Source organism: Gadus macrocephalus, chromosome 13, assembly GCF_031168955.1.
Source record: "Gadus macrocephalus chromosome 13, ASM3116895v1".
Classification (NCBI taxonomy): domain Eukaryota; kingdom Metazoa; phylum Chordata; class Actinopteri; order Gadiformes; family Gadidae; genus Gadus; species Gadus macrocephalus.
Genome location: NC_082394.1, coordinates 8,447,945 through 8,466,010, shown reverse-complemented (window position 1 = coordinate 8,466,010; position 18,066 = coordinate 8,447,945). Strand labels below are relative to the sequence as shown.

At 45.4% G+C, this 18,066-nt stretch overlaps 4 protein-coding genes across 6 annotated transcripts in view; 1 reads left to right on the top strand and 3 right to left on the bottom strand.

Annotated features, from left to right (window-relative positions):
* LOC132470840 (serine/threonine-protein kinase 4-like) overlaps nt 1–212 on the top strand; it is a 13,785-nt gene extending 13,573 nt beyond the window's left edge. For both annotated transcript variants that reach the window (XM_060069738.1, XM_060069737.1), the window contains exon 11: nt 1–212. This exon is cut by the window's left edge and continues 2,398 nt beyond it. The gene's annotated coding sequence lies outside the window, so the exon portion shown is untranslated.
* Nucleotides 213–2,560: 2,348 nt separating this feature from the next.
* On the bottom strand, nt 2,561–11,124 carry si:dkey-43k4.5 (potassium voltage-gated channel subfamily S member 2). The gene is made up of 10 exons (XM_060069736.1): nt 10,109–11,124; nt 8,021–8,197; nt 7,255–7,388; nt 6,509–6,673; nt 5,611–5,782; nt 5,039–5,122; nt 4,587–4,748; nt 4,383–4,466; nt 3,796–3,888; nt 2,561–3,661 (listed from the first exon to the last, which is right to left on the bottom strand). The coding sequence occupies exons 2-10, from the start codon at nt 8,189–8,191 to the stop codon at nt 3,236–3,238; spliced, it is 1,491 nt and encodes a 496-aa protein (XP_059925719.1). The 5' UTR covers nt 8,192–8,197; nt 10,109–11,124; the 3' UTR covers nt 2,561–3,235.
* Nucleotides 11,125–11,237: 113 nt separating this feature from the next.
* Nucleotides 11,238–14,671, bottom strand: LOC132470842 (odorant receptor 131-2-like). Of its 2 annotated transcripts, XM_060069740.1 has the most exons (5): nt 14,648–14,671; nt 13,853–14,022; nt 13,349–13,489; nt 12,016–12,283; nt 11,238–11,583 (listed from the first exon to the last, which is right to left on the bottom strand). In XM_060069740.1, exons 2-5 carry the CDS (start codon nt 13,993–13,995, stop codon nt 11,377–11,379), a joined length of 759 nt encoding a protein of 252 aa, XP_059925723.1. In that variant the 5' UTR covers nt 13,996–14,022; nt 14,648–14,671; the 3' UTR covers nt 11,238–11,376. The 2 variants fall into 2 exon arrangements, with proteins under 2 accessions (XP_059925723.1, XP_059925722.1); XM_060069739.1 differs by lacking the exon at nt 14,648–14,671 and having other exon boundaries at nt 13,853–14,106.
* Nucleotides 14,672–14,702: 31 nt separating this feature from the next.
* Nucleotides 14,703–17,639, bottom strand: LOC132470986 (odorant receptor 131-2-like). Its single transcript, XM_060069947.1, has 5 exons — nt 17,436–17,639; nt 16,836–16,982; nt 15,962–16,226; nt 15,729–15,818; nt 14,703–15,456 (listed from the first exon to the last, which is right to left on the bottom strand). The coding sequence occupies exons 1-5, from the start codon at nt 17,579–17,581 to the stop codon at nt 15,070–15,072; spliced, it is 1,035 nt and encodes a 344-aa protein (XP_059925930.1). The 5' UTR covers nt 17,582–17,639; the 3' UTR covers nt 14,703–15,069.
* Nucleotides 17,640–18,066: the final 427 nt, after the last annotated feature.

The window sequence follows — 18,066 nt, the reverse complement described above, 5'->3', positions numbered from 1 at the left end:
AGATTTTAGTATTGACTGTTTAAAAAATAGAGACGGTGCATGATTGTTCAGCGTGTCTTCTGCCCAGCAGTAGAGCTATCTGGGCCTTCAACAGATCTCCCATATTGGTTTTGTTTTTATTGATTTATTTTCATATTTTGGTTGGTTGTCACATGCTGTATTTCTGAAAAGAACAAAAGTATTTTATGGTAATAAACTGATGGTAAAAAGTCGGTCGAGCGAAGTGCCTCGTCCTTTAACGTGTTCTTCACCTTCATCCTGCAGCTCTTATCCCTTCCTCTTCACCTCTACATGTTGTTGATGATACAGTGTTAACAGTTTTAACTGTTATTCAAAATGATATACCTGCTGCTGTTTTTGTTTTTTATTCTGTGAAGTTGTTAGATTCCAAGTCGTTGGATTCTTGGTTCAATACATTTAGTCCCTATCCGTGACAAGCTAACTATAACCCACTACCAGCTTCTAAATGACCTGTCTCTGTATCTAACCCCTACCTGTCTTACCCCTACCAGCTCCTTAATGTTCTGTATTCATCTTCTAACCCCTAGTGGCTCCTTAATGTCTGCTAGTGCTTCAGATCTAACGAGAGGATGAACAGCTCTGCTTAGTACTGTGGTACTGCCTTTCCTGAATGGGGCGATCAACCTTGCCTGAGAGCAGCCAAGGAGAGAGTGAGATGTTGTTTGTCTCTCTTAGGATGCCCCACGTTTAGCCTCCTGCTTAAATAGCAGCATGAATGTTTAATATCCCCCCCCCCAACAATTTGATCCCTCTTTATACCTCAATTATCTATATGTGCTCTCTCTGATACCTCAATTCTCTCGCCGGCTATCTCTCTATCCTCTCTCCCTCTTACCTCCCCCTCCCTCTGTGTTTATATCTCCCTCTGTCTCTGTCTCTCCCTGTGTGTGTCTCTCTCTCCCTCTGTGTCTCTCGGTCTGTGTATCTCTCCTCTCTCTTACCCTCTGTGTCTCTTCCTTTGTCGGTGTAACTCTCCCTCTGTGTCTCTCCCTCCCTCTGTGTCTCTCCTCTCTCCAGCTGTGTTGTCTTGCTTCTTGAAAGCGACTGGGTCCAACTTGCTGTTTACGCTCACCTTCGGATCCCTCACTGCTCTCTGATGCATTAGTATAGTTTCAATATACTTTTATTGTGGTAGGTAATGCTTTTAGAGCTGCTAATGAAAAGCTAATTCATTATTGATTATATTTAAAGTCTCATCAGACCTAGCCGGTCAATAAGATTCCTTTAAGACTCCTCTCCTTTAGGTAACCGTCTGACAGTATACACATATATTCAAACTATCTGAAGTATATCACACTTAGTGTTATTCATCAATACATATTGTTATTGATGAATTTAACAAAACAGACCTCAGAATGATTCGATCCACTGCAACTATAACTTCATTCAGATGAAAGACATGACAGAACAAATTAATACTGTCACCAATGATTGGTCATTGTTTATTGTTTTGAATACATTCAATAGATGTAATGAAGATGCATAGGTTTACAGGGACCTGCTCTCCTGAATTGTGTCCCCCTAAAAACAGTAATATCTGTCTCTGGTTCCGGTCTTAGCCTGACCAGATGGCTTTGGTATCAGGGAAAGTTTGGGAGTTGGATCATTCAGGGTGAGTATGTGTTTTTTATTTAACGGAAAAGTCTGCTCATAATAACTTTATTTTGCTGACAAGGGGAGCAGTAATGAATCAAAAATCAGTGTCAGCGCAGGGCTGTAGTAATTAGTATTGCTTCCACTTAGGGCACATAGAGGCAATACTAATCCCTCTATGCTGTTGTATTGCTCTTCTCCTGTCCACTAAAACCCTCTTTAAATTAATAATTTCTACAGTTATACACAGAATGATGGGGTCAAAGATAGTGGTATGTTGGTAGACATTATTTGAGGTGGCGGACAATAGAGCAAATTATGCTTTATTTGCCACATCTTTCTCTGTCTGCATGTTAATTCTTCCAAACTACTCTGATTATGTTGTTCCAGACTGCGGCCCACTGAATATACACTTTTGGGTTAGGGTGTTCGACTCACAGCTGAAGGGGTTCCGGGTTTGATCCCCAGTGCCAAGAGACTACCTGTTAGTCATTTAGAGCTCAGCTTACCCCTACCGCCATCACGTGACTTTGGTTTTGGATGAAAGCGTCACTTTAATCGTGACTGCTAGTCATACATTTTGAAGCTTTTCAAAACATGAAAACATAAAACAAACAGTAAGACAATGCCGTCAGACCTTGTCGTAACAGACGTCCCAGACAAAGGAAGACCCTTCATTTATATAATCTAGATAAGATATGTATAACTTTATATTTTAGATTACTTAAAACTAACAGAGGTGGTGAAGTGATGCTCATTAAAAACATTTGTTAGCTCTTTGGGTTGTCCACAGACTACAGCTCTTTTTAAACGGAACCTCAAAACCCATCTCTTTAAAAGAGCATTCAGCTAAACTTTCTTTGAGGTTCCCCCTTTTTTAATAGTTTTTTGGTATTTTTTTCTCTGAAGCACTTTGAGATTCTTGAATATAAAGTGCAGTATAAATAACATTTATTATTATTATTATTATTACATGCTAGATTGTAAAAAAATACACCTAAGCTCCGCCCCGCTTGGACGTCATTGGTTGAGAGACATCGAGGGTTTAGCATTTGAGCGTCCTGCCATTGCGTCTTAACAAGGGTAAAGCTGAATACTGAGGAGAGATCGCTGAGAGGATGTCAGACCATATAATGTTCCCCTAACTTCCTGTTTTGTCCTGTTTTGTAGTGGTGAGCGGTTTTGTTCATTTGGTTGGTCAAACAGCAGTCAGGCAGTAAGTGAACAGTCTAAAGCCTGAAGCACATCGCTGCATTGGGCAGACACTTGCTTCATTTTTTTTGAAGCAAGCAGAAGAACCTAGTCCTGCTACACTCGCCCTAAGAAAACAGTATGATTCTAGTTCTAAGTTTGAGTCGCGCTACAAATATGAGGCAAAATGTGCGCTCTGTATGATTTGGGCTTCGCAACACATGACTTCAACCTTGGTGTTTGAGTGTTCCTCTTCCAACCAGTCAGCACTACCACTCCTCCCAGTCAGCACTACCACTCCTCCCAGTCCACACCACTCCTCCTCCCAGTCCACACCACTCCTCCTCCCAGTCTGCACCACTCCTCCCAGTCCACACCAGTCCTCCTCCCAGTCCACACCAGTGCTCCCAGTCCACTCCAGTCCTCCCAGTCAGCATCGCTCCGTCCTCCCAGTGTATGAAGGATGCTCCACATAGCTGTAGTTAACCACGCCCCCATCCTCCTCAAAGTCCACATCATAATCCTCATCCTCTTCCTCATCCTCGTCGTCGTCGTCCAGACAGCGGCTGTCTCCGTCTGAGGACGGCTCCGGCCCCTCCTGGGCGCGGCGGACCCCCTGCTGGGGGTCGTGGTTGCGCACCGAGGCCTCGAGAGCCTTCTGCTTGCGGTAGAAGTGGGAGAACTTGTTGAAGATGATGGTGATGGGCAGCGCCACCACCAGGGTGCCGCCCAGAATGCAGCCGCTGGCCGCCAGCTTCCCCGCCACCGTCACCGGGACCACGTCGCCGTAGCCCACCGTCGTCATGGAGACCGTCCCCCACCACCAGCACGCCGGGATGGTGTCCAGACCGACATCCTGGAGAGAGAGAGAGAGAGAGAGAGAGAGAGAGAGAGAGATGAAGACATCAGGAACACACAGTGCCTCCTGGCTTTGGCACCGTACAATTGTTAACATAACGTTGAAACCAAATAGTCATGGGAGTGGGGTACCTCTTCGTACTCGGCGGTGTAGGCCATGCCGGAGAACACAGAGACTCCGACCCCCAGGTACAGCAGCAGGATGCCCACCTCACGGTAGCTGTGCTGCAGGGCCAAGGTGAAGCACCGTTAGAACCTGCTATTTTACCATGATGCCTAGCTCACCTTCCTCGGACCCTAAAGGGTGACCCTGAGCCTGACCCTGACCTTAAGGGTCAGGGTCAGGCCCATCTACACCAACCCCTTTAATAGACTCAACCATCTCAATTCAATATGTCCGTTTTTTCCTTTCTTGATCAGCTAAAACAGTAAACATATTATGAAATACCTAAGTAATCTAATGTAATAAATAATGTATAATATATAAAGAATATATCCATTGTTAATCGTGGGAGCCTTAATAGATTTGAATGAAACTCGGGAAATGACAACAAGAAGATATTAAGGCACTGTCATGCTAGTTTTGCTAGCGAAGACAGAGCTTCCTGTCCAACCTGTAGCCTAGCATACAATAGTAGGGTGTAAAATAGTGCATTCAGTCCTACCTGTAGCCTAGTAGCATAGCATAGCATGGCATTGCATTGTGCTCCCAGTCCTACCTGTAGCGTGGCTCCCAGAGATCGGAGGCCTGTGGAGTGTCTGGCCAGCTTCAACACCCGAAATATTCGCATCAAGCGAAAGACCTGCGAGACAAGAGAAGGGAAGAAAGGCAGGAGCAAGGAGGTTGGTTGAAGTGTGGTGATGTATATTATTCATACTTTAGTAACAGTTGAATATCCAGAAAGGATCTCAAAGTTTCGAACCTGAAGGAGTGCCCCCAGAATTCCGCGTTCTGACGCTTCCCCCAGCATGAGGTCAAAGGTCACAGTGATGTAGACAGGGACCACAGACACCAAGTCTATGATGTTCAGAGGATGGCGGAAGAACTTCCTCTGGTTAGGAGCTAGCAGCAGCCTTGTCACCACCTGGGGGGCAGGGAAATCTGTGGCTGTGTGTTTGGCTATTTGCTATTAACATTTGATTAAAATTAATGCCTTTGCCATATTGGCTTTTCTGAAAGTGGCCAAAGAAAGGCCACAGACACCAATACTACAACTAGTGTTAGTGGTTAGCATTAGCAGCACTAGCATTAGCATCCAGGATTAGCAGCAGAGAGCATGTATCATAATCAGCTAACCTTAGAATCTTGCTTTACGAGCTACCATAACTAGCTAGTACTGGCGTCTTGCATTAGCGGCTTGTGAGCTTGTCTCACCTCAAAGGAGAACCAGCAGGTACAGAAGACCTCCAGAATCTGCATGATGGGGTCTTCCATCAGTTTCCCATCTTCGTCGAAGCTCTGGAGATGGAGAGGGGGGCAATCTGGTCAATCTGTACTTTGTTACGTTTGTTCTGCTGTGTTATGGAGTATGTAGCATGTAGCGCTGACCTGATGTTTTGACAACCTGTGATATGCAATTAAAATATAGTTTGAACTGCTGTAAAATGAGTGTAGCTAGCTACTATGGTGCTTCCTGTCCAACCTGTATTATAGAATACACTGGTAGTATGTTGCAGGACCTACCTGGTGTTCTGGCCTGCTGTAGCATTTAGCATGTAATCAAACCTACCTGGTGTAATGGCATGCTATAGCATGTAGCAGATAGCCGAACCTACCTGGTGTAACAGGCATGCTATAGCATGTAGCATGTAGCAGTACCTACCTGGTGTACTGGCATGCTGTAGCAGGTAGCAGTACCTACCTATTGTACTGGTATGCTGTAGCATGTAGCAGAACCTACCAGGTGTTCTGGCATGCTGTAGCATGTAGCATGTAGCAGTACCTACCTGGTGTTCTGGCATGCTGTGGATGCACATGGCAGCGATGGAGGTGAGCACCACGCTGATGGACAGCAGGCTGAACACCTTGCTGGGGATGGAGTAGCCAGGGTTCTCCAGGGTCAGCCAGAGACACCGCCTTGCATTGCCATAGGGCACTTCCTGGAAACGCAGCATGTCCCTAGCGACCCAAATGAGAGGAGGATCAACACAATCCAAGACAAAGATGCCTTTGGCCAATATCCAAGAAAAGTATTGGCAGTAAAACGTTATTAATGCTGTATTGTTTTTGTCTTGCATTTTTAAAGACCATTAAAACCAGGTGAATGAACTGGAGATATAAGTTGTAACAAAGGCGGCCCTCTGATCATTGTGTCTGTAGCCCTGTGACCTTTGACCTCATGCTGGGAGAGGACTCAGATCATTACTGGATATTCAACTGTTACTAAAGTATAAACATACCTCACCACAATTAAACCAACTTCCTGCCTTCCTTCCCTCCTCTTCTCTCAGGTCTTTCGCTTGATGAGATTATTCCGGGTTTACCTGTTCAGGTGTTTTTTACCTGGTCAGGCTGATGTTTGCCTATTGTGGTGTTGTTTACCTGTTGAGGTGTTGTTTACCTGTTAAGGTTGACTACCTGTTGAGGTGTTGTTTACCTGTGGTGGTGTTGTTTACCTCTTCATGTTAATGAGAACCTGTTCAGCTGTTGTGTATCTGTTGAGGTGTTGTTTACCTGTGGTGGTGTTGTTTACCTCTTCATGGTAATGAGAACCTGTAAAGGTGCTGTGTACCTGGTCAGGTGTTGTTTACCTGTTGAGGTGTTGTTTACCTGTTCAGATTAACTACCTGTTGAGGTGTTGTTTACCTCTTCATGTTAATGAGACCCTGTTCGGGTGTTGTGTACCTGTTTAGATCTGAGATCTCGTCCACGGACGTGTCCACACTGCTGACGTCGCTCTCATCGTCCCAGCTGCGATGGCGGCTGCTCTCTAGCTTGCGGTCATGGAAACGGTAACTACAGCAACTGTCCAGGAAGAACTCATTGATGCCCCAGTATTCTATCTCCTGGCTGTAGCCAAACAGGAAGAAGAATCCATGACGAGACTTACAGTGAGGCTGAGAACCATCATTATTGATACTGCTACAATCGATCAACACAGAGGTCCAGATACAGGTACTGTCAATCACTGTGTCAATAAGCTGTGCGCAGTCCATGATGATCTTTGTGAAGCCTAGCATACACTGGCACAGCATAGTACGTCCAGTCCTATCTGTAGCCTGGTGTACACTAGCGTAGCATAGCATAGTGCTTCCAGTCTTTCCTGTAGGAAATTTGTGGTTTGGCCACTGCAGACATTTCACCCAGGGTTACTATGAATAAGGCTAACCTGCTACCGACGAGCGTCGGACATGAATCTGCTTTGAGTGCTTTGAGTGTCCACAGGTTAGAAAAGTTAATTTATAAATGCATTCCCTTTACATTTAGTGCAAGTTATGCAGTGCTTACTAAATTCACAGCTTGTCTCTTGATATAATGGATAATAGGTTTGTTAAAGATGCACATTGGCCCAGTTCAATAAGTCTACATAAGGCCACAATAAGATAACCTCTGTCACGTTAAATCCTTCAAATAGAGAAGGGTGTTTGTACCTGAAGGAGAAGACGCACAGGTCCTCCATGATGTGTAGTTTTCCCGTCTGATAGAAGTGAAGAAGGTAAGGAAAGAGACCGGGATTCCTGTCGAAATAAAACTCCTTCTGCTGCACGTCGTAGTCATCACACACCTGATGAACAGACGGACAGGCAGACAGACACACATGGCTGGATGGATGGAAAGACAGGCACATGGATAGATGGATAAATATGTGCATATGTGTCCAACGTTAGTCTATAATGGGCAGGAAGGTATGGGTGCACGTAGGGTTTTAGAAAGGTTGTGGGTTTGATCCTGAGCATCTGCAGTTTATCTTTTGATACGATCAAACATCTGTCTATTCACTGAGAACAATTTCCCCAAGGGGACAATCAATTATCCATCTATCTATCTATCTATCTATCTATCTATCTATCTATCTATCTATCTATCTATCTATCTATCTATCTATCTATCTATCTATCTATCTATCCATCCATCCATCCATCCATCCATCCATCCATCCATCCATCCATCCATCCATCCATCCATCCATCCATCCATCCATCCATCCATCCATCCATCCATCCATCCATCCATCCATCCATCCATCCATCCATCCATCCATCCATCCATCCATCCATCCATCCATCCATCCATCCATCCATCCATCCATCCATCCATCCATCTAAATAGTACTTTATTATTCCCAGACGGGACATTATGTTAAGAAAGAACAGGACGGAGGAAGAAGCAGAGGAGTGGTCCTAGAGAGTCTGAGACCTGTAGGATGGCCTCCTCTGTGTCACAGCTCAGCAGCTTCCCCAGTCTGGTTTCTGGAAAGTTCCTCAGGGTGCTGGAGCAAAGGCTCCTCTTCAGCCCTCCTACGTTCACGTGCACCAGCACCTCTTTTGGGTCCTGCTGCCCCCAGCCCGGGAGCCTCCCCCGCACCATGGTTACCTAGCAAACAGGACCCACACACACACACACACACGCACGGGCACACCCAAAGAGGCACAAAGATTCTTTGGAATGGATAAATAGACATAATATATGAATGTTCACGTTCTGTAAGAGGTATGCATTACTTCACTGGTTCGCTCCGAAATGATCTCTGACAAAAGTATAAAGGTCTAACTTTTCTTATCTTACTATAACTGACAAAAAAAACACAACACTGAAGATAGGATAAGCCAGGATTGCATAAGATATGATATGGTTATATTGTATAAGTAAATGACATGATAATCCACTCCTCTATTCTCCAGGTGTACTGTGGTATTGGCCAGAGCTGGTCTCTGGAGCAGACTGGATACTTGCTGACCCTGACATCCTCAGGAACATGATCTCTCTAACCGCCTTTACTGCAAAACACAGGAAATGACCTTGCAAGAGACAGGTGCTAAACTAATGTACACTGCATTAGTTAGGACACTGCATTATCTCTCCTACCCTCTCCTCCTCTCTCCTTTCCCCTTCCCTCCTCTGTTCTCATCTACCCTCCCCTCTCCTCTTCTCTCTTCGTCTCTCTTCTCTAGCCCCTCCTCTCCTCTAGCTTGGTCTCTCCTCCCTCGTCTCTCTCTCCTCCTCCCTCCTCCTCTCTCCCCCTCTCTCCTCCTCTCTTCTTCTCTCTCCTCCTCCCCCCTCCTCTCTCCTTCTCTCCCCTGCTCAAGCATAGAGGTCAAGCATCTCTTTCATTTCTGTGTTTCTTCCACACCCCAGGAGCACATTGCGGTGCGGAGCGCGTTTTGGTTTGGCGTAGGGCCTTTTCAATCCGCCTCCGCCTGCTGTTTTTGAGCTGATCTGTTTAAATTAGGGTGATCAACAACTAGATGAGAGAGTCGTCCCAGCGTTTAATAGTGGCTATATTTGACTTCAAGGAAGCAACAAAGTTCAGCTTCTGTTTCCATCTACACTTGAGCTTTGGTCAGTGGACATTTTTAATCTATCCTCGCTCACCTACTCTCTACTCTCTTGTCTCTCCTCCTTCTCTCCTGCTCTCTCCTCCTTTCTCCTGTTCAGAGGATCCTTATAGCTAGTAGTAATAGTATTACTACAACGAGTTTTAACACACATACGGACACACACACGCACGCACACACACACACACACGCGCACACACACACACAGGCCACATCAGGATGACAGTCAGGTTCCAAGTGATGTCTTCACTGGGGTTATTTTTAGCACTAGTTTATGTTCTTGTCTTTTGATTTGGTTTTATTTTTCAGCACTTTACAGCCACACACCCACACACACGGACACAACAGGCACAAACACACACACACCACCAGTGCTGCTGGAACGCACAGGCAAACACAGACGGACGACAGACAGACAGACAGACAGACAGACAGACAGACAGACAGACAGACAGACAATCTCTCTCTCTCTCTCTCTCTCTCTCTCTCTCTCTCTCTCTCTCTCTCTCTCTCTCTCTCTCTCTCTCTCTCTCTCTCACTAATTACATAAATAGTGAATGTCGTTCTCCCATAGGAGTTACTATGCATGTACAGAAATACATTCTATCTATAATTAAACATGCTAACTGCATCCTTATATGACATCCAAGAGAAACCGCACGCAAGATTGATCAAATTCCTGTCCGATACCAAACTAAATATGCATGGAATCGTGTGTATTTAACAAATGAGAGAAAGCAACAACAATACATAACTTCAAGTCATTTAAATATAGAAGTGCTGGCAAGTGATTTGCTTTGATATTTATTCCCATGGGGAAATAAATGGCATCCTCTACATTTAACCCACCCTAGGTAGAAGCAGGCTGCCACAGGGTAGCACACGGGAACCAACCCCAGATGTAGCATTGGTTATGGGAAGGGCAGCAGTAACAATTAAATCAACTTACCTTTGGATGTTCTTACAATGGGCCGAAATGTTCCCTTCTTTACTTTGCATGATCTGACTTATTAGCCTTTTTTAAGGCCCTATTACCCCATGACCCGTTTATTGTATAACTTTAACTTAAAAATGGTCAAGATTTCATGATGAATATCTATATAGAGCCCTATGATGAAACGAACCAGTGGGTTGGCATCTCTTCCCCTCTGTTCGGGTATCCCCGAACCCTCCCGTCCCGTCCGCGCGCTGCTCCTCACTCCGCCGGGACCCTTCGGTATTATCCGGAAGTCTTCGATGCATGTGTCCAATGCCAAGACCGTCTCTCTTCAGATAATTTGTCTTAATCAATAGAAACGTTGGCTTTTAAATCCTCCGCGTCCAACGAGATTTAAAATATACATATTAAGTGGTTTACTTGAGTCTGCACAGATTAGATTTTATTGTTCGAACTTTAGTTTTAAAGTAGCCTAATTTGTAGGTCCTTCATTTCTCGAAACGGTTCTGTAGAAGTAGCCTGCACGCCATGAACAAGAAAATACTTTATTTGTGTGTGCATTAAACAACATATACAGACGTTGAGCCGAACATTATGCACATTGAAGTCGTTGTAATTCTCAAGAATGGTTTAGGCTTAATTTGCCTCTTTATTCAGCGTTCTTAATCTTTACTGAGAGGCATGTCCCCATCTAGTTGCGAAGATGGGGCGTTACATCAAACAAAGCACGAAATCAATGCATATTTTAAGCATATAATGTTATAAATATTGTTATAAGGGTTAGGGTTAGGGTTGCCTAAGTAGGCCTATAGATAAATAAACATTTAATGTCACGTAGTTGGTCAGCATGTATGCCTACTGGTAGGCCTACTCTGAATTAATTAAGCATACAATCTACAATCCCTTTCATTCTTCTATTTGTATTTTTAAATTTTTGTGTGCTAAATCTATTTCCAAACTTTGAACAACGTTTACTAGTTTGGGTAGCCTGTGTGTCATCTATGAGCAGCTAAACAGTAGCTTTATTGCTGAATTTCATCTACTTTTAATCTTTTTGGAGCTCCCTCTCTCTCCCGCTGTCGCTGTCCCTCTATTACCCTCCACTGGTCCAACTCTCTCGTCTGCTGTGGGCTTCAGTCTCTCGCCCTCCCCAGGCCCAGAGCTCCTGCAGGAGAAGAGCAGTCTGAGCTGAGTCCTGAACTTTTGGTCGCGCACGCCGTAGATGAGGGGGCTGAGGAGGCGCGGCAGGATATTGACGAGGATGAATGAGATGAAGAGGATTACGGTGAGCTGGTGGGGCATGGCCCTGATGAGGGGTACGCAGACGAACGGCGCCACGTAGGTGAGCATGCAGATGAGCAGCTGGACGCCGTGCAGCAGGATGGTGTTCCTCGCCTTCCTGGCCGACGCTCGGCTGCTGGCGGAGGCGGCAGCACCTTGAGGTAGGTGGCGGCCAGGGTGACGCTCACCACGGACAGGAAGAAGACCTGGGTGGGAAACACAACCTCTCATTCAGCCTCCGCTCAGCGGGGGGGTCTTTCAACACCTTTCACCTCGAGACCCAAGGGATGATTTCAGTGTGACCTTGGGACCCAACCAACCAACCTGAAATCTCTGAGCACATCGATATTGGTGCTCCTTTAGTTTTAGGTTCACCGATTCCAAGGTGCTAATGTAAAAAGTGTCTTATTCGTTATTGGTGTCCTAACTTGAACCTTGACTCATACACTTATTCAGTCACTAAATCTTCACCAGTTTGATCCTAACCAACTTCTGTGTGTTCTGACTTTTTTCAACAAATTCCTCTAGTCTCCTTGCTGCCTCTAATGGTACAAAACTATTAAGAGCAGCTTTGCTATTATTTGGAAGTCTGGTTGTTTTTCAATATATGGCTGAACAAACACTTTGCTGTGACGTACTTCCATGAAAAGGTCGTTGGTCTGGTGCTGGGGCATGTTGAAGATGCGGTTGTTGTAGCAGGTGACCACCGAGAACCAGGACTCGGAAGCAGGCCAGTTCAGCAGCAGGATGACCAGGTTGCTGAGGCCGGGGAGGAAGGACACGCCCCAGATGAGGCCGATCAGGCAGTAGGTGCGACCCACGGTGCACAGCTGGGGGTGGTGTAGCGGCCAACACACAGCGATGTAGCGCTCCACCGCCATGCAGGCGAGGTTCACTGGACTGTTCCTGGAATACAGTACGACTAGTAGTTCCGACCTAACTAGTAATACCAACGTGCAGGCTGTGGTCACTGGACTATTCATGGAATACAGTAATATTAGAAGTACTAGCAAAAACAATTAAAGTGAACACCATAAGCAAGTGCAACCATTAGGCCTACGTTTTTAATGTGCATTTCCACATGCCTCCTATTCTGTTTCAAATTGGCATTAAAAGTAGGGATGCACCGAATATTCGGCCACCGAAAATGTTTTTTAATCATTTTTATTTTTGATTAAAAAATATATAATAATTGTTTTACTCATTTATTGAAAGGTCAATTGTTCTTAAATTCTTGCTATAATGTCTGCTGGAATGTTAGAAAACGTTCATTATTAAATAAATATTTTCTATCAAATTTGTAATTGATTTTTTTTATTGAAAAGCAGGACAAAAATGTTTATAAAGGACATTTAATTGTTTGATTTATGCAATGGTGAAAGATTAAAGCGAAATGAATGGAAAACAGCAAAAGACACATTCGGTATTCGGTTTCGGCTTTTGGCCAACTGTTTCAGTATATTCGGTTTCGGTTTCGGCCAAGAATTTTCATTTCGGAGCATCCCTAATTAAAAGTCTTTCCTCAAATACATTTATGAACTTAATTAAGCTGTATAATTGCGGCTGCCACAACTTTAGTGGTTCTTGGAGGCCAGAGATCGTCAGACGTTACAAAAGCACCGGCCATTTGAGAGAGCGCACTTTATTGGTGGTTTGTACGGTTCACGTTTACCTACTACATTTCACAATTATTTTATCAACTTGCAGGCTTAATGTGATCCACGGGCCGCCAGATACCCCTGTATGTTCTAGAACTACCAATACCCCTAGTGCTCCTATTCCTAGTATTACTACAACTAGTACTCTTAGCACTCCTAGAACTTTGAAAATTACATGTAGTAGTATCACCCCATGTTACTCCTACATGTACTACTTGTAGATCTGCTACTACCACTAGTGTTCCTTGTAATGCTAGAACTATTCCTACACTACTGCTACTATTACTACTACTCCTAGTACTCCACCACCTACTTGTTTGCGGCGAGGAGGATGAGGATCAGGACACAGCAGGGGGCGAGTGTGAGCCGGAAGGTGTAGGTTATGATCTGTAGCGCCGTAGAAAGGCTCAGCAGCACCATGTCATTAAGGACCAGGTGGATGAACAGCACATACCTGAGAGGAGAGGAGCGGAGAGGAGGGAAGGAGAGGAGAGGAGAGGAGAGAGGAGGGGAGAGGAGGGGAGAGGAGAGGAGAGGAGAGGAGAGGAGAGGAGAGGAGAGGAGACGAGAGGAGACGAGTAGGAGAGTGCTTTATTCCAGCAGGGACCTGGCCAGCACGGTAGCGGAACATTTGAATCACTGTTGAACCATATAACATTGAAAAAAGGAATATCGTAATTTGACTGGATAATGTAGAATCAAGGAGTAGATAAAGGAGAGGAAGAGGACAGGAGTAGAGGAAGACAGAGCAGGACAGTTAATAATGGAATTGAAGTTATGGAATGAATATTTATAATCATGAAAGTATTTCTGATACCTAGGGTCCCTCTGGAACTCCTGACTCCTGAAGTAGATGTAGACAAAAGAGCCGTTGACGAGGTTGATGATGACGCAGAGGAAGACCGTGATGAAATTCTTGATAAAGGCCTGCTTCAGAGTGTCTAGGCGAGTGGCGTTCATGTTGAACCAGCTCTGCCTTTATTTCATCTGAATACAGAAATACAATCTCAATACAGAAATATTTACGCTACATTAGACAATTTATTATAGAAGCATTTTTTATCATTTCTAAAAAATCTCTCCTCATCCTGACAGCTGTCAATCAATAAAATGCTCTGGTTAAAAAAAATCAGCATCTTTGGCGTCCGCATCCCTGTATAGCCTGCCCAATCATTTCATGTTGCCAAAATGAAATGATTGAAGGGCCTACCTGTCTTTCTACCTTCCTACCCGGCTGCCTGCGTTCACTTCCCCATGCCCCCCATATTCTCATAATCTCTGAGATCTTGTAATTCAAGAATAAAGGCATTTAAAAGGGATTATGTTAATATTTCACACATTCATGGCACACATTATTTGCCTATAGTTCAACAATTTGATCAATCTGACATTTTTTAATTTGTCCAACGTTTTAAAATTTAGGATAAAATGAAGGGCAATTACCGAAATATGAATACCTTATAGAACAATAATAGATCGAACAATATGCAGAAAGACTGACAGACAGTCAGACAGACAGACAGAAATAGATATAGAGAGATAGAGAGACAGAGAGACCGAGAGAAAGAGATACAGAGAGAAAGAGCGACAGAGAGAAAGAGAGACAACTTACAGCAGATGCTGGTCTGTGCCAGAGGTTGTAGTGTGAAGAGTTTGAGGTAGGATATTGTGGATCATATACACATAGTGAGAAGGTTATCTGCCTAAATTGAGGGAGGGACTTCTGTTTGTTTTTTTGTACCCCATATTCCCTAGCTATAGCCTGGTCCTGCTTTGATTGGAATATACCACTGGGTGGCACCTTTCTTGTCTCTTGGACGATGTATCACCAAAAGAGAACATGTGTATTAATTGCATTGGTCCTAAAATGGAACCTTATTCCAAGGGGATAAAAGAGGTTGAATACAGGTTTGTACAAAAGCTTTTAATAGCAGGATCGCTCAAAACTGTTTGGGATATTTCAGTCTCCTCTACAGAGCAAAGTGTGACCTCATCACAAACAAGATCGCAAATGCAAAACGATCATACCAGCCACTAGGGCCGTCCGGTCTGTTTATTCATCTTTCTAGAGCTCCCTCTCTCCCCTACTGTCTTTGTCTCTCTCTTGCCCTTCATCGGTCGGACTCTCTCTCCTGCGGTGGGCTTCAGTCTCTCGCCCTCCCCGGGCCCAGAGCTCCTGCAGGAGAAGAGCAGTCTGAGCTGGTTGCTGAACTTCTGGTCACGCACGCCGTAGATGAGGGGGCTGAGGAGGCGCGGCAGGACGTTGGTGAGGAGGAAGCAGGGGAAGAGGATGTTCCGGAAGTTGGTGGGGAAGGTCCGGATAAGGTGCATGGTGAGGATGGGCGAGGCGTAGGAGAGCATGCAGATCAGCAGCTGCACGCCGTGGAGCAGGATAGTGTTCCTCGCCTTCCTGGCCGACACCTGCATGGACCAGCAGTGCTCGGTTATGGCCCTGAACCTGAATCATGATCTGAATGTCAACCCTAAAGGGGAACCAACAGGATCAGCTTTTCTCCAATGTAGCATAAGCTTTCTCCAGAACATGATAGAAAACCATTGACAACATTGGTCCTATCTGGACCAATGGAGAATGCAAAGTTTTTGTTTGAAATGTTGACAATCAAAGTACTACTCTTGGTACAAGCAAGGCCAGTATTAAATCAGACTAATCAACAACTATGGAGCTTACACACCTGGTCATCACCGGACGCTTTCCTGGCTGCAAAGAGGACCTTCAGGTAGGTGATGACGAGGGTCAGAAACACCATGGAGACCAGGACCACCTGGGGAGAGACAGACCCCCGCCTCAACACACGCACAAACACATACTGTACATACTCCATATTGCACGTAATCAAGGAAGAACTAAAGCCTCCCTCTACTTAACGCTGCATGTGTAGTGCAAGTGCTGTCAGGTGAACCTCACCTGGACGACGGTGGTCTTGTCTTTGTGTTGGCGGACGGAGAAGATGGCGTCGGCAAAGCACATCATGGAGACGGAGAAGAAGGAGAGGGGCCGGGTCACGAAGATGATGATGATGTCAGCGAAGGCGTCGATGAAGGACGCGCCCCAGATGAGGCCGATCAGGCAGTAGGTGCGACCCACGGTGCACAGCTGGGGGTGGTGTAGCGGCCAACACACAGCGATGTAGCGCTCCACCGCCATGCAGGCGAGGTTCACTGGACTGTTCCTGGAATACAGTGCTGCTAGTACAACTAGTAATACTAGTAGCACCGCCGTACAGGCTAGGTTCACTGGACTGGTCCTGGAATACAGTGCTGCTAGTACAACTAGTAATACTAGTAGCACCGCCGTACAGGCTAGGTTCACTGGACTGGTCCTGGAATACAGTGCTGCTAGTACAACTAGTAATACTAGTAGCACCGCCGTACAGGCTAGGTTCACTGGACTGGTCCTGGAATACACAGCACTACTACAAGCGCTGCTCGTGCTAGAACTAGCACAGTATTATTACTATTCTCTCTCACCGTGGAGAAACAAACAGAATAAGCACCTTCAAGTCCTTTCAACTAATGATTTCGTTTATTTAACATTTAACCTGTTTCTCTATTTCTTTACCTGTGATATGCTACATTTATATTTCATCATATCTATTTAAATTGTATTCATTGATTGATTGTCTGCCTGTTAATGTTTTTTCCTGCGTCTATTGTTACATTGCTATTAAACATTTCTACCCCTTACCCCTCCCCCTTGTTTTGAAGGGGTAAGGGGAAGGGGTAAGGGGTAGATATGGGATTGGGCCGAAATGTCTCACACAGTCAGTCTGCAGGCGTACTTGTTGGTGGTAACCATGACGACCAGAATGGTGCAGCACACCGCCACGTTGATCCCCCCGACCGCGAGATAGGTGATCACCTGGAGGAGGACGGAGCTGGTGAGCATGATGATGTCATTTATCACCAGGTGGATGTAGAGCACATACCTGGTGGAGGGTGGGGCATTGGGGGAGAGGGTCGGGGGAGGAATGGAGAGAGAGAGAGAGAGAGAGAGAGAGAGAGAGAGAGAGAGAGAGAGAGAGAGAGAGAGAGAGAGAGAGAGAGAGAGAGAGAGAGAGAGAGAGAGAGAGAGAGAGAGAGAGAGAGAGAGAGAGAGAGAGAGAGAGAGAGAGGGAGGGAGAGAGAGAGCAAGATGAGCTTTGATTCATCTGAAGTTAATTGTCTCTAATGTCAGGGGTCTGATCAGTCTGTGTGTGTGTGTGTGTGTGTGTGTGTGTGTGTGTGTGTGTGTATGTGTGTGTGTGTGTGTGTGTGTGTGTGTGTGTGTGTGTGTGTGTGTGTGTGTGTGTGTGTGTGTGTGTGTGTGTGTGTGTGTGTGTGCGTGCGTGCGTGCCTGCGTGTGTGTGTGTGCATGCATGTGTGCTTGTTTGTGTGTGTACCTGGGGTCCTTCTTGAACACCTCACTCCTGAAGTAGATGTAGAGGAAGGAGCCGTTGATGGTGTTGATGGCAACACAGAGGAAGACCGTAATGAAGTTCTTGATGAAGGCGTCCCTGAAGCCGTCGGGTCTCGAGGTGCTGTTCATCCTGATGACACCTCAAAATTCAACCTAACCTCAACTTTATTGGTACAGCCTTTACAGCCTACACCAGGGATGGGCAACTGGCTGCCCGCGGGCCGCATACGGCCCGCATCCTCACTCAGTCAGGTTACCGTACATAGGTTACGATCCTGGAAGATTTTTTAGGTAGTGGCCATCCCCAAAATGCACCAGAATACAGGAATCGTATCTACCAAATTCAAAATTTTGTAGCTTCTCTCAGCTCACGTTTAGTTGAAGTGTGCAGTCATGTGGCCCTCTGATGGTTATGATGAAAAATGTGGCCCTCTTTATCATGAAAGTTGCCCATCCCTGGCCTACACTAACAGTAGCGATTGGCCCCAAAATGGCCTCGATACAGTTGGAAGTGGGTAGGGTCAATGCAACACATGGGGTCCTGGCTCGGTACCGACAGGGCCGGCTAAACCTCTTTAACAACGTATGTTCTCGTATGTTCTCCCCACGTTCTA